Source organism: Rousettus aegyptiacus, unplaced genomic scaffold (assembly GCF_014176215.1).
Source record: "Rousettus aegyptiacus isolate mRouAeg1 unplaced genomic scaffold, mRouAeg1.p scaffold_m13_p_4, whole genome shotgun sequence".
Taxonomy (NCBI): domain Eukaryota; kingdom Metazoa; phylum Chordata; class Mammalia; order Chiroptera; family Pteropodidae; genus Rousettus; species Rousettus aegyptiacus.
This window is the reverse complement of record NW_023416307.1, coordinates 112451959-112468036: the sequence shown is the minus strand read 5'-3', so window position 1 is coordinate 112468036 and position 16078 is coordinate 112451959. Positions and strand designations below refer to the sequence as shown.

Here is a 16078-nt window from a genome sequence, read left to right as displayed (position 1 = left end):
TATAGTCCAGAGCTAGTCTTACATTCTTTGACTCAATTCAATTTATTAATTAAACTTGGTTATATTTTGTTTCCTTCCAAAAGGAGTTTGAAGGGTATTAGCTTCACTGCTCCTACATTCACTAAATTATTATTAAATTCCCACTGAAAAATTATTATATCCATTCTAAGCCTGAACAACTTGAATTCTATGCAGGTGCTATTCTGTCAAAACTTAAATAAGAATCCAAATATCACTAGGGCCATAACCCTTTCACAGATGCTGCTAACAAAAACTCTTTGTGAAGATTTACAAATGAGCTAGAGTATAGGGTGGGGGTGAGAAGTTAGTCTGCACTTAGCTAACAGAAAGCTGATTACAACTTGAGACTATTTGGAATGTTGTCAGCTTGGAGCAGTTCTTGTTAGAGGCAATGAATCTTTGATGCTGTCCTCCCAAATATACATAATTCAGTAAGCCAAGTGCACACAGCTGAGCAGACCAAAGGGTGACAGGTGGGCAGAAGCCCCAAGAATGCTGCAGCAAGGCTGGATGCATACCAGCCTACACACTTTCTCCTAGAGGGGAAGGTGAAGATCTCTCAAATACACACATGAGCAATAATGATGAGCTGGGTCCTGTGGGTTCCACTATAGCTTGACAACAGCAAAACTGCAGTTTAGTGAGAGCAACCGTATTCCTTAAAACTCAAAAGAAAGAGAGGGATGCTTTCTCTTCCAGCTGAACCCAATCCGTAAGGCCAGTGAGCTCTTTGCCAGATATAATACACAGGAGAAAAGGCAGACTAAACACAACCAGGAGGACTCCCTCACATCACCCTGATGGCACAGAAAAGTTCCCAGAAAAAGAAATGTTCCCAATGTTCCAAGACAGCTTCCAACCGTCCCTGAGGAGTTTAATTCATTTTCAGGATCCATGTAGAAGGCACTCAGGTGACTAATCAGCCCCAGACCTCCAGCTGAATGACCCCCACTGGCCACAGGTGAGAAGCAGAGGTGTCCTGTCTTTGTGGCCAAACAGCTGCAAGGCCAAGCTTGACAGATGAGATATCTCCGAAGGGTCCCTCAGAACCACCCCCTACTCCCCTAATCCAGGCAAAAGGAAACCAGCGCTTAAAGGGTAGCTCTTCCCCGATGACTGGGCCCGCTGATATGGTAGGAGAGTCACTCTGCCGGGTCTAGACAGAAGACTGACAGTCTGAGAGCCCTGCCGAACGCGAAGTGGGGGCGGGGGCAGGGGGGGAAAGGCTGCTGCTCTCTGGCTAAGAGGAAGAGAGACAGAGAAAGCAGCTCATGTTTGATTCAGAGAGAGGGTAGGGAAGGGAGGCAAGAGACAGAGAGGGAGAGAAGGAGACATAGTGTGAGAGATAGAAAGAGAGGAACACATAAAGTGAGAGATGGAAACATAGAGACAGTGACACAGGGAGGGAGCCGAGAGAGGAAGAAATGGAGACAGACAGACAAGCGGACCCAGAGAAGTCCAGGTAGGGAGGTCCCTACCTCGGCGTCCTTGGCTGGACTGCTGGCCGGGGGTACCTCCAGGCTGCAGTTCGCCCTCTTGACCGTGAGGTAGAAGGGGTAATCCTTGGCCACCATGGCGGCTGCCGGGCCTGCCCTTTGGGATGTCACCGCTGACCCGATGCGACCACAGAACTCCCAGGAGAAACGGGGCCCCAGCTCCACGATGCCGGGCAGAGGCGGCGACACGGAGACTGACAGCCGGCTTCTAGCCTGGAGGAACCCAACTCCTGCGCCCCGGCAGAAAGGGGGCGGGGCCGCAGGCGGGGCCGCCCACCTGGGGCGGGGCGCCCTCTCGGCCCCGCCCTGACGCGTCCCGGGAGCGCCCAGGTGCCGGCGGCGGAGACGCCTTAGGGCTGTAGGGTGGCGAGGGATGATCTCGCTGCAGGACCCCTCCCTCCCGCCGGACCATGGCCAAGGGACCCCCAGCGAGGAGTACGCGGTTGCACGGCTGCCCAGCCCAGTGGCAACTGCACCCGAACTCCCCGGCACTCCCTGGGTGGAAGAAGCAGAAGCCTGGACAAAAGCTCGGATGAGGGAAACAGCCTGGGGGAAAAGCAAGCGTTTTAAAAGCTCACCTTAAGAGAGGCGGTATTCTGTCTTTATTCTCAGCCAGTCTCCCCTCATCCTCACACATTTTTTTTTTTTTTAAAGAACACCGTTTGAATAGAATCTACAAACAGTAAAATGCGCCCATTTTAAGTGTATGGTTAGTTGAGTGTTGACAAATGTAAACACTTGTAACCACCTCCGCGACTGGGACACAAAAACCTTGCCACCACTTCTAGAAAGTTCCCTCCAGCCCTTTTCTCTGCAGCTGGTTTTAAATGTGAAGAGACTGGGAAGAAGTTGCCTGCCACTCCAGGCAATCTAATAGGGTCTGTAGAGATAAAGCTGTGTAGCAATGATCTGACTCTATCTCGCCTTACTGGAGAAAACACATTGTAAATGCCCAATAGGCAATTACAAAATCATTCTCTGTAGCTCTGTCTGGACAGTAAAAAAAACCTGGTAACTCAAGTCCATCAATAGGAATACTTAAACTCTCCTTACTATGGAACACCACTCAGCAGCAGTCAAAAAAAAGTTAGGTCTATGGGTCTGGAATGGAAAGATCACCAATGTATTAGGTTCAGTTGAAAAATAATTACAGAATAAGCACAGTATAATACCATTTGTGTTTTTAAAAAATCTGCAGAAGGATACCATATATTTTCTATAGAGACATGTAGGTAAAAACCATTGAAAACCATCCAGAAGGATGCACAGCAAACTCATATTATGAGTTTCTTAGGGGCTGAGGGGACACAATCAGTGCTAGAGAGTACCTGGCATTAAAGGATTAAAAGTAGCAGACAAAGGAGACTTTACATTTATAGCAAGTGTTCTTAAATTTTTTTACAAGAAAAATATATTCATGTGTTACTTGGGAAATTAGAAATAAAATTTTAAGATACTAAAATGATCATTACCTCAAAAGCTATTTTGTAGACTACACTGTTGAATTGAATCCCCCCACCTCCCCTTATCAAAGTCATGGCCACAGCAGGTGGTGGTCTGGGGAGATGATGTCTTTGGTTTTGACTTCTTAGGTGTGCAGGAGGTCATGGAAATAGAACTATCTAGTCCCTGTTTTAGTGTTCTCTGCTTTCAGCTGAGGCTAGAATTCAGCACTTCCCACTTTCCAGACAGGATACCTCATGATACACAACTCTTTCATCTCAGGTACCAAACCCACACCATGGCAGTAAATTCATCCACTTCCCTGCCCAACTAGTATAAACAAAATGCCCCAGAAGCCGGGAGAATCTGGCCCAGTTTTGTCAGCCTTGCTATTGCCACAAGTGTGAAGGAGGCTTTTGAATCAGTGGGTTCCAACTGAGATTGAAGAGAACACCTGTTTTTCCTCTCAACTATATATCCTAAAGTAGTGGAAGGAAACTGGTCAAAGAAGAGGTTTGGAGTGGGAAAGAGTGCCTCAGGACCACTGACTTTCTCTACCTGTATTGCTGAACACAAGTTTGTCCTTGTAGCCTGAGCAGTGCTGATGGGGTGTTTACACAGGTCCCCCCACAAGTTTGGCCAAGCTTGGTGGGGAATGAGGGGAACCTCAACTCCAAGGGCACACAACCAAAGAAACCCCTGGTTAATTCTGCAGCCAAAGCAGGACCTGGAGGCGGTGACATGCCTCACTTAGGGCTTCCCTGGCTGCCAAAGATATGAACTCAAGCACCTGCAGCTGTTCCTCATGCCCTTCTTCTCTTGGCTCTTGTGGTCCCACAGGCCCACCATCCCACCTAGAGGACTCTGGTCAGCAACAGCCCCTTTGGGAATGGGTTTTGATCCTGGTGGATGGAGCTCACCAGGCCTTGTCTTTCAGTTGGGAAGTGTACTTCCATCACTCGTTGAAGAGTGACCCCAGCAAACTATGACATCCCTGGGACTGGACTACTCACTGCAGGATCCTCAGGGCCAAGCAGGAAGTCTGATATACCATAAGTCCAGTGCAGTAATAGATAAAATAGAGAAGGGAGGAGCTTTTAACCTCAAGTTTAAGTACAACTACCACAGAGCAAAGAATAGTCATATTGGTTGACTATTAAAATAGTCTTGTAAAATATATTTTGCCCCTCCTTAAAAGATTTAGAACCATAAAAATCAATCAATATACATCACCATACAACATATGTACAGCAAACTTACATCTTTTTCATTATGCATGTTAGGCAAAGAAAAAGAGAGAAAGAGAGAGAGAGAGAGAGAGAGAGAGAGAGAGAGAGACATTTCTAGCTAATGACGAGAGACAATTTAAATAGTGCTGCAAACAAAACAAAACAAGCATAAGCCCCAAAATGAGTGTGAAAGGAAAGATGAGAATATGGAGTTTCCTTGGGAGTTCTGATGCTTGCAAGCTTCTTATTGCATGAACATCTCCTCACCATGAATAAAGACATATATTCATATATTTTTGATACAATAAGGCCTGTGAACTGAGGCTGGCGATTATGGGTATAAACAAACCATTTATGTGGTTCTTGAGACACTTAAAGGATGTTCAAGGATATTTTTGTCCCCATGCAATTTCTACCTTGTGCCCCAACTTTAGAACCTTCCCAGTGTTTAATGCACTGCTCCCATATCAGTAGATTTTGGGTTTGGGCAATTGGCCTAGAATTCCAACCAGGAGTGTCTGTGACTAAAGACTTTGTCATAAGCATGCTGCTCTACAGGAAGGTTCCCAAGCACACGTCTAAGGCTGGTGTCACAGTTGAAGGAAGCCAGCCCAACTTTGTAATGCTGCCCAGCTGAGTGGGTCCTAGGAGCCCGGCATTCCCCTTCCTGCCTGTGTGTGTGTTTATGGGCTTAGGAACAACACTGCCCTAACAGTCAGTTTCACTCAAAGCAACAGCACAAAGTGCCTTTCAGAACTTGCCTTCGGCGCTACCCATTATAATCCTATAAAACGCTTCACAGCCGGGCAGTGTTTCTTGCTAGTCAGAAGCCTGGAGATTGGAATAAAGAAGTCTGTTCTACGTTTCCAGGAACAGTGCCAAGAGCCGGGCCTGTATTCTCGCTTTGGCTGAGTGGGGCTCATTTGTGCCACTGGTGGAGTGATGGGTCTCCACACACAAGCCCACCACTGATTATTAGCTCCTTTTAAATGAGCAGACAACCAGGCATGGCTGGAAGACCATCAATCAATTCCTCAAATCTACTGCCATTACTGTGAGCAGAACAGGCCCAGCATTAGGCTAAAACTTTAGAAATTAGAGTGATTGTGACAACATTCTCAGCCAATGGGACAATACTCTGTTCTGTTGGCAATACACTTAACATCAGGGTTAGTGTGTTATTCTTCTTAAAGTGTCATTCATTCATTTATTCATTCATTAATTTGTCAAATACATATGAGTGTTTATTATAGATCAGGTGATCAATTAGCTATATTTCTTCCCTCTTCTCCACCCAGTGCTGAACCTCTATGCCAGAAAAGTGTATAATGTACACCTGCACAAGGAACATGATTGACTTTAAAATATGGCCTTTCGACTGTAGTCTCTACAGGGAGGTATGCATTTGCAGAAGGAGCTCAAGTGACAGTAGCCAATCCTTGGAATCCTGGCCTTCAGACACATGCAACTCCATCTGTTTCCTTGGCATCTGTAGCCATATCTTCTGCTTCTGCTAATCTAACACAGCTGCGTAGATACATGTTGGACACACATGAGTATCAACACCTCTCCCCTCCACTTCCATTTGGGAAATATTCCCAATTAATGACCAAGCACCCTCTCCTCTTTGCAACTTCAGTCTTAATGGGATAGGGGAGTTAAAAGCCTGGAGAAGTGCTGGCAGTGAATTCTGAAAGATTAGGACTATGATTACTGCCAGACAGGAAAAAATGGCACAAATGAAGAAAGATAATATCTAAAAATCATATCAATATTATTACTCTCCCTCTGTCTGGGAATATGTCTGCTGGCTCCAAACTAGATCTGTGAAAATATATCCCTAGGTATTCTAAAGCATTCTCTTAAAGATTTCGTTTTCTGAAACAAGTCTGAAAAACCAGTTAAGTGATAGAAACTTTCTCTTTCTCCCAGGACTGAGCTAATCTTGTGGATTGTTAACTATAATGCAAGAATAATCAAGACTTTATGTTTGGAGAAAAAAAAGAAAAGAAAAGAATGAATATCTATCTTGCCCTGATATACCAAAGGCAGAGGCATTCCCTAGTCTCTGGTTCATTACAGCAGCGATTCTCATCTAGGGGAGATTTTGCCCCCCAAGGTGACGTTTGGCAATGTCTGGGTACATTTTTCATTGTCACTGGGGTAGGGTGCTAGTGGCATCTGATAGGCAGAGAGAGGCCCAGGATGCTAGTAAACATCCTATAATACATAGGATAGCCCTCTATAACAAATAATTAACAGGTCCAAAATGCCAATAATTCCATTGTCAAGAAACCCCACATTAAAGAGAACTGAAATATGGCATTGGAATCAGGACAATCTGTTAGTTTTGACCTCAAGGATATTTTTATTTTAGACCTTTATCAATGACTGATGTCAACTGTTAGTTTAGGCATGGTGGGGGTGGGGGTGAAGCTTGAGTGCCAAGAAGCCTTGGAATATTGATAAGCCTAGAAGCTTTCCCTGATGCCCAAACCTGACCCTTAACTGAATAACAGATTTCACAAAACATGAAAAGGACAAGAGAATAGAGAAGAATATGGGAGCAAAGTGAGGTGGGGGTGAGGACAGAAAATCTTAAACTGCTTCAGATATGAAAATGCATTTCAAAATTTCATTGAAAGATAATACTTACAGAAGATATTGGGGAGCAGGACAAAATGTTTCAAAGCTTGGTCTTTCTAAGACAACTTGTACCACCACATTTGTTTTTGAGGGGCAGATATACAAAGTCAGTGATAAAATAAAAACCCCAAAGTGTTCAATTTACTGTCTTTTTGATACATACTATTCCTGGCTGCACAGCGTGTGTGATCAGAAACCTGTCTTTACCCAGATTTTACAATAAGAATCCTGACCTTCTCGAATTTTAGCTGATTACTCTTAACAGGCTTATTTTCCTCAGAGAATTTAAGCCAGCCCTGAGAACACTTTCTGTACACTAGGAGAGGGTTTTTGAACTTTATGGATAGTTTGCATTCATTTGAGAGTATTTTGTATCTTTTGACCAAGAATTCAATAAATTTGTTTTATTCTAAAACTATTTACTCTTCTTAGACTACAGCTAATGTATGTGTTATGTCAGATTTTTTTGTTTTGTTTTGTTCTGTTTTTTATATACTAACCATTGCATGGAGAAATTAGAAATAAAAAAATGTATAAAGTCTAGCCTTGAATAGCGGAAGTTTTTTCTCTTCAGTCAACTATAGTCTCAGCAATCAAAATACCGTATTTCATCGAACCTAAGATGCCAAAGACCGTAATATATGCTATTATCTTTGTACTATCAGAAAGGAAAATAAGGTTGCTAATGAAATTATAACACACAATCAATTGTAAGATACATACCAATTCTAGAGAGGTTAAAATGTAGGGGAAGTGTACATGACAATGAAATATAGCAGTGTTCATCTCCTCTGGCTGGGATTTGAAAACCCATACATTCATAAAAACATGATTTCTGGGGAATCAGGAACAATAATTCCAGGAACCATCTGGACCCTACTTTGGATCCACTGAATTGGAGTCTTTAGCAGTGGACTCCAGAAATTTGGGTTAGAATTATCAGCAAGCTCAATTTTATACCCGAGCCCCCTTCTTCAGAAACACTTTGACCACAGATCCTCAGGCCAGAGGTGCTTATGGGTAATTAGCCCAATGGTTGTGTCATTGAAATCCACAATGGGCATGGGGAGCTGCTTATTTGTCCATCCAGCACCGATGAACTATTATGTGCTAGACAGCCCGCTATACGTGTATAGGTGCACCAAGGAGACAATGAAGGAACAATGAAAATATGCAAGTCAACACTCCCAGTAAGCTGCCAACTAAGCCACCCACCAGGAGATGTGTTCTGGCTCTTGGGACTTGATTTACAATCTAGTATCCAGAGTTCCAATTGAAAATATGCTTATCTTCATAGCCAGGGGACGTGACTACATTTAAGTTTTTAAAAAATTAGCTGTAATAGTAGTGAATGGGAGGAAAGGATATGGCTTGAGATGTTTACTTGAAAAAGACCTGGGGCTATGGGGAGGCAGGGAAGGGGATAATATGTATAGAAGACCTTAATTACAGAGCAAGTTCAACCAGCCATAGGCATCCGACAACAATGCAGAAGCTCCCGTAACTTAGCTCCCTCTTAACCAAAGCACTCAGTAAACCTGCACCCCCTAACCTTTCTGTATTGTTGTCGGATGCCTATGGCTGAAAGAACACTTTCAGCTAATGGACCGCTTTCTAGCATACACTAGCCAACTTCTGCTCCCACCAGAAAAGTTGGGCACGTATTTGCCAGGAATCTATTTCTACTGAAACTATATGTTTTTGTGAGTTGAGCACCGAGGGACTATCTTTTAAGGGGGAGGGGAAATGATTGCCTGGGTGTTTCTGCAAGATTAAATATGCTACTAATCTAAAGTGCCCAGGCTGATGTGAAATTATGGACTTTTTAATCCAAGAAAACTTTTCTGCTACTGCTCTACCAAGGAAGGACTATGCTTTCTGTCCTCATCTGGAGTCTTACGTGATATGCTTTGAGAGCTCATTCTGGTCTAGACACAGTACATGGTGAACAAAACTCATTCGTCAGTGAGTGGAAGGGAGGGAAGAAGGTAAGAGAAAATTAAAATTGTAAGCCAACATCATGTGGCTTCCTCCTTGAACTTTAATAACCCCGTGCTGCCTGCAGGCTCAGAAAAACCAAATGCAATGGGTAGGTATAAGGATTGCTCTGGTGCCAGGAAAATGCAATAAGACATAACTTTTACAAGGTAAGCAATGAATAAATGCCTTGCAGGAACTAAAAGCTTTTAACATCTCTGAAGTTGGCAGCCAGATGCCTGAAATGTTGGTTCGGTGCATCCAAAATGCACAACAGATAGGACCACCTTCTTTAAGATGAAATCATATTTTTGGGCAAACAATAGCTGGAGAGTCTAGGTTTTCATTATAGAAGGAAGGAAGGGAATTAGATTAGTATTTTCTTTGTCATTGCAAGAACCGTTTTAATGCCTGTTAGTGTTTTTCCACATTTTGGGCAAATTTTCTAGAATGTTGTTAAAGGGAAACATTCTGCAGACTACCTTGGTTTTCTAAAGAGCTATCTTTCTCCCTTGGTTGAGGAGGGAATTTTATTCTGTCCTATGGCATTCTTGAGAAGATCTGAAACTAAAGCTCTTCATTTGGATTGTGCTGTTATGAAATGCAGTTTGGGGTGTCTTGTTAGGCTGTACCCTCAGAAGTGTTAAAGGAAGTGCCTGTCACCAACACTCAAAAAAAAAAAATTAAATTGAATTTGAAAGAAAGAAAGAAAGAAAGAAAGAAAGAAAGAAAGAGAAAGAAAGAAAGAAAGAAAAAGAAAATGATGTTGGCAGAGCTCAAAAACCAAAAGGATCAGCACTTTGCTTCAGTTTCCTGTTCATAAAACTTTATAAAAACAACCCACCCATTAAAGAAAAAAAGCCTACAACAATAGCTCATTATTCTTTTCCTAAACGCTTGCCTCATACCACTCTGAAATTAGGTGCCATCATATTTCCTGAGCTATGGGCTCCACACACCATATCCCTTTCCTCCCTTCCTCGCCCCTACATCACCTGGCATCATTCCTGAATTTAGATGCTTCTCCAGTTTATGAGTTCAGCAGAGAGAGGCCAGCATTCTCCTTCCTACCTGTACAGAAGGCCAAGCATCTATACCAACAGGAGGCAGGAATTATGGAGGCTTCCTTCCCTCAAATTAATTTTCATTTCCTAAAGAAACTTTAAATATGGAAGGTGCAAAGTTACAATATAAAAAATGTACCTACAGCCTGCTCCAGTAAACTGAAAAATATAATAAATGCAACGCCTTGTGACATTAAATTTTGAAGGATATCCCTTCTACCCTGGCTTTAAAGTAAAACTTTATGGAATATTCAACACACCATCCTTCAGTTCCTGGTAGAACACAGGGGAATGCAAACTCTAGAATGAGAAGCCTGCATGCAAATATCAAGTTTTCCACTTTTCTATCTATATGACTTTGGATAATTTATTTAACCATACCAAACCTCAGTTAAATCATCTGTAAAATGGGGATATGAGAGTTCACTTTAAGAAGATAAAGCATATGAATAGTTTAATGAGATATGACTATGTCGGCATTCTAGTACTAGGTTAGCACATAATCCATATTGTTATTACCTTTCTGTTATATAAATCATCCCACTCCTTTTTTTCTCAATGAATGAGAGAGGAAATGATAGGATATGGAAATTCTTTTCCACCCTCTTTGGTTCCTAAGGGATTAATTCTTTAAACTTACAATTTCAAATATTGATTTACCTATTGGACATATACAATAGAAGTAGCACGGTACCTAAATATGAAGACATAGGGTCTAATCCTGGATCCACCACTGAATTTGCTGTATGACCTTGGGCAAGTCAATTAAACTCTTTAGGGTGCAGTTTCTTGAACTATAAGGAGATTTAAACTTTAATGCTTATTTTCCATGGTTCTATAAAAGAGCAAAGACTGAAGTGTGTATGAAATATTGTCTCGATTTTATGCTATTTTATTTCAGGGAAGAAAATTAAAATGATAATATCATTTACTGATGAAAGCATCCTTGTCTAAAATCAGCATGTTCTGTATAGGCGAGTCCATATTTTGGGTTGGTTTGGTATGGTCATAATTTATAAGGGTTCGTCAGAAAATTTAGCTCGATGTCCTCATTTGTCAGGAAGTGCATAAGCATATAGATTCCTTTAATATCAAATGGACAAGAAAAATAGGTTGAAACAGGTAGAATCATCTGTGAGCAAAGAAATACTAAAGGGAAAATGGAGCTAGACTAAAAATAGAATGGAAATGGTCTAAAATATACCACTATAACTTAAAAATAGGTACTTGGCCACATGGTGCCTGTGTTATTTGTATGACAACATTTGGTTCCTACTGTGTCTTCTTCCTACAGGCCTGTTATGACTATGAGAGCTGTCTGTTCCTTCAGTGACCAAGTCTTGCTGCCTTGTGTATTTTCCCCAGCCATAACTTCCTTTCTGCCCTCAGGTAGGCTGCTTACGTCCAAGTGGCAGGATCATGGCCATATCTGTTCTGAATGCAACACGTAGGTGGCTACTGGCACGTGATGCTGAGCACCACGAGCTTCGCAAAGCTGAGGGCCCTGTGCACCAAGGCCAAACTGCTGATGCAAAATATTTACATTGATGTCACACATTTACAAAATCAAAACTAAAGACAAAGAATAACAAATGAAACTAGAATTAGTCAACAGATCATAAGCTTCATTATTCTTTAACCTCTGTGTCTTCCTTTTGACTATAAATAAGCTCCCTAAGGGCAAGAATCATGACGCTTTTTTTTCCATAGATACGTCCCCACTGCTAAAAGATGCCTGACAAGTGACAGGAGCTCAACAAATGTTGACCATAGCTAACATTCTGAGGGTTTGCTCTTTGCCAGGCACTGTTCTTTGACTTTAAATGACATACCTCAGGTAATCTGCACAACAATCCAATGAGGTAGGTGCTTCTATAAAGGAGGAAACCAAGGCACAGGGATCTGAGATAATTTGCCCAAAGTCACAGAGCTGGTAAGTCACAGAGTTGGGGTGCAAAAGCAAGTACTTTGCTTTCAGAGCCATGGTTCCAATTATGAAGTGGAACATCAATTATTTGCAGGCTATTTGCAACTTAGCAGGTATCCTAATGCTGGAGACTATGATGCTGAGGGTCAAGGACTCAAGCCTATTAGATATGATTGAAAGAACATTCAACGAGAGTCAGGAGACCAAGAGAAATTTTAGCTCTAGACTCCTACACCTACTATGGTCAAGTTCTGTGACCTCTTTGCTTACCAGTTTCCCCTGCTGGATAATAAGGGGTTGAATAGTCATGCAGGTCCCTGACAGTTGTAAATCACAGGTGCTAGAGTCATATACTCTTATATCCCAACAACTGCAAGTCACAAGTGTGCTCCTCCATTTTTTAATGAAGGAGAGCTACCAAAATATTCTCAATAATCAAGCTAGTTGCTCAATCCACAGAGCCTCCATGGGCTCATCTACAATTAGGACCTACTTTAAAGGGTGAAGGTAAAGATTAGAGAGAAGCTAGGTAAGGGGATGACACATAGTAGTAATTTCATAAACAGGAGCTAGATTTATTATGGTCCCAAAGAGAGCTGAGAGGTATGTCTGGAGGAGAAAAATATCTCCTCAAAGCCCAGGAACCAACTAACCAATCTAAAAGATAACACTGAAACGAAGATGTTTAAATAATTTCTAAGAGTAGAGTACATGTTTGCCACATCCTTGGAACAAAAAATTCATATTCGATTCTCTTTCAAAAAGTAGAGTAATTTAGACAGGTTTGAGTTATGTATGGATAAAACAAAAAGAAATCGTTGTGATTTTGGGAGTTCACATGTGAGTACTGAAATGCTTGAAAATGTTAGGTGCCATTGATTGGCTCTACGCCAGGCCCATAATGAGCACATGACATGTATTATCATACTGAGTCCTCACAACCACCAAAGAGGGTGCTTTCCCTGTTTTATAGATGAGGGCATAGAGTCTCAGAAAGTTTAAATAATGTGCTCAAGGTCACACAACTACTAAATAGCCACACCAGAACTGAGTCGGCCCGGAACACTGATGGTCTAAACCACGCAGCTACACTGAGCCCTCCCCAAGGACAGAGTGTCGTTGGCCTCAGTGTGCCCAAGATCCACAGGGAAACAATCCCTTGTCTAGCATATGGGCAGGTGGCTTTATATGTGGGATGTGTGTGGGCGCCAGAGGCCTTGGGCTTTAGTCCGTGTTTACCCCCAGACTCCTAGGAGCTACGGACAAATCACTTGACTTTCTTGGGTTCTGTTTTGATCAAACAGAATGTACTGGATTAGAGTTTTTTAATCCAAGTCTTGGGGAACATTAACCACTTACATTTTATACCCAGGAGGTTAGGGATAAAAGAACCAAGATGCGAGCTGACCCTCTATCATGATGTCCTAGTTGGGAAAAGTAGTGGAATATGTTTGCTAGTAAACACAGAGTGGGATGACTCCTCAATTCGCTTTCATCTAAAAAATTCTGAAATTCTACTGAATTTACAAATAGAGGAAAAGAAAGGGGAAGAGAGGCACTCATAGGAATCAGGGGGGAAGTGGCAAGGGGTTTGTCTTGAAGCTGTGTTTACATAGCAACCACAGTGTACATACTTAGCTTGGAAGCTTATTTGGGATGGTTTGGGTTAGGGGAAGCTGATAGAGATGACAGGGAGGGAAGTTAAATCCCTTCCCTTAAAATGACCACTATGGCACACAGCAGGCACTCAATAGATGCTGACAGAACTGACTTCAAAGGAAAACAGACCCGGATCAAATTGATAGACGCTGAGCTGCTACAGAAGATGTATGAATATGTAAAAAATGCTAACAATTTATTTCGTTCCCAGCCACCCACTCTGCCAGAAGCCATTTTCAAACTGAAGATTCTTTTTCTTGAGAATGAGCACACTTCTCCCAGCAGGATAACCACAGGTAACCCCTCCCCTTTGCCTCCATCCCACACACTTGGAATGTGAACAAAGATGAACAGTATGGGAGCTAAAGAATTCCTATTTTCATTTGTATCTTTGCCCAGGGTAGTGACAGATATTGTTTCATGAGATTCCAGCTTAGCTTTAGAGCTCAAAGGATAAAGTGCTTCTACAAGAAAGAAAGAGGAGAAAGGAGAGAACATAAGAGAACAAAAAAAACTGAAGACACACACATATATTTTTAATTCAAATAGCAGAGTCTTTTCTTCCCAGGAAAAGTGACAGTGTGCTACAGCCTCAGTCAAACCTGCCAGAGTCTCCATCTGGAGATACCAGGAGCGACAATAACCTCAAGGCACTCTTTTTGTATTTTTTTTTTCTAAAAACAGGATTTCAGAGTCATCTCAGGTCTTATGACTCCCAGCTGATGTTTCTTCCATGAAATCAGGTTGCCTCACAAGCCATGTTACCATGCTGTGAAAAAATGCTGGCCCATAAGTTCCCCATAAGTATTCATTGAATAAATTAAAGAAAAAGAAAGAAAAAAGGCTCAAAAGATATGTACTGAAGGCTGCCAATATGAGTGGATGGATTGGCTGATATTTAAAAAGTTTTGTTTATCTTTGAACTCATGTCCAAAATAATCCCTCATTGATCCTTCTCTACCTTTTCAAATATCACCAATTATTCAAATCCTAGACCAAAGTTTTTTTTCTTTTTTTATGAAAAGCCTTCTCAATCAACCCTGCCCACAGGAGATTGTTCCTTCTTTTCAGGTCTAACAACTCTTATTACTACCAGTAATTAATCACATTTTGCCAAGTGACAACTTTTGAAATTACTCAATATTCTAGAACTGGAGAGCAGACCCTTCATACCTATCTCTGGATCTATTCTTAGAGCATTGGAGCTAAAAAAGAATGACTTCCAGAGCAATGACTAATTACAGCTAGAGTATTTTTAAGCTAATATAATCAGTTGATCCTATATTCAACTTCTTTCAACTAGTTTAATGGTCAATTGAATCTTTGTTCTCTTACTGCCTGGGGAGGCCGGTAATTGGTAAATTGGTCAACTGCATAAGGCTCTACCTAGGGAAGAACTGTAAGGATGTGTTGTGCCCTCAAAATACCCCATTAAAATTAAGGAAGATACTTACCGAACCTCTAGATCTATTCATCAGTTTGCAGAACACACCAGGATAGAGGGAAAAGTTAAGCCACGCCATGAGAAAACAACTCCCAAATCCAGGATAGAAAACATTCCACAAGACAAATGACCTGGTTTATCCAACAAATCAACAGTATGAGGGTGTGGGGAGAGAGGGAGATGGAAGTTTTACAGAATATCAACCGTAAGAAATGGGTGGAGCATGTTGAGATCCTGATTCAAACAGGCCAACTGTACAAGGACCTCTTTGAGACAAATTAGCAAGAATTCCTTAAATATCACCTAAAATGCAGTCCAAAGGCAAATTCAAATTTGGGGAAATTTGACTTTGAACTGAATATTAGATGATACTAAAAAATTCTTTGTAGTCTTGTTAAGTATGATAAGATGTGATGGTTACGTAAAAAAATTAAATGCCCTAATCAGGAAGAGATGTATACCAAAGTACTAATGAGCAAAAAGATATGATGACTGAGGTTTGCTTAAAGTTTTCCTCAAAAGTGTGGTAAGATTGGGAAGAGGTTAACCATTGTTGACTGGATGCTGGGTGAGCAGAGGTGCTAATTAAACTATTCCTTCTACTTCACTAACATGGGCAGATCACAAGGTATCATGTTTAACGCACTAAATCGCCTAACTTAGAAAATCAAATTTCCCTGGTGAGGGTATAGTGAAAATGGCATATTTAGAATTGTTGATGACTACAGCAAAAACTACTGTAACATCGAGATATCGGTATATACCAAGAGCAATATAAATATGCAAATGTTTCAGTCCAGTATTCATTCCTACATGTATGAATTTACCAAATGAAAATAATCCGAAAGAAAATATTTTCAGTGCATTGTCATTTAATAGTGATGAATTAGAAATAATAACAGACTAGCTACTAAATATGGAGAATACACTATGTTAAATGCTTTAGGTACATTATTCTCTGAACAACCTTTTGAGGAAAATGTTATCATTTCCTTAGCAAGTCCCTAAAATGGTACAGCTACAAAGTGGCAGAGCAGGAAATCTGGGTCAGGCTGGCTCAAGGCTCTGCACTAAGTTCCCTGAGTCAGACGACAGGAGATATTTAATTAAATTATAGGACAGCCACTGATGAACACTGTGTAAACATTAACAAGGATACTTATGAAGTCAAG

General features: G+C 41.4%; 1 protein-coding gene across 5 annotated transcripts in view; it reads right to left on the bottom strand.

Annotated features, from left to right (window-relative positions):
- ARHGEF3 (Rho guanine nucleotide exchange factor 3) overlaps positions 1-16078 on the bottom strand; it is a 272865-nt gene that overhangs the window by 60475 nt on the left and 196312 nt on the right. Inside the window, exon 1 of one of the 5 annotated variants that reach the window (XM_036219595.1) lies at positions 1500-1758. The exons of 3 other annotated variants lie outside the window; for them this stretch is intronic. In XM_036219595.1, the coding sequence (XP_036075488.1) occupies positions 1500-1595 (96 nt within the window). In that variant the 5' untranslated portion in view covers positions 1596-1758. Of the gene's footprint in view, positions 1-1499; positions 1759-16078 lie in introns of those variants that run through there. One more of the 5 variants, XM_016131538.2, reaches the window with a different exon arrangement.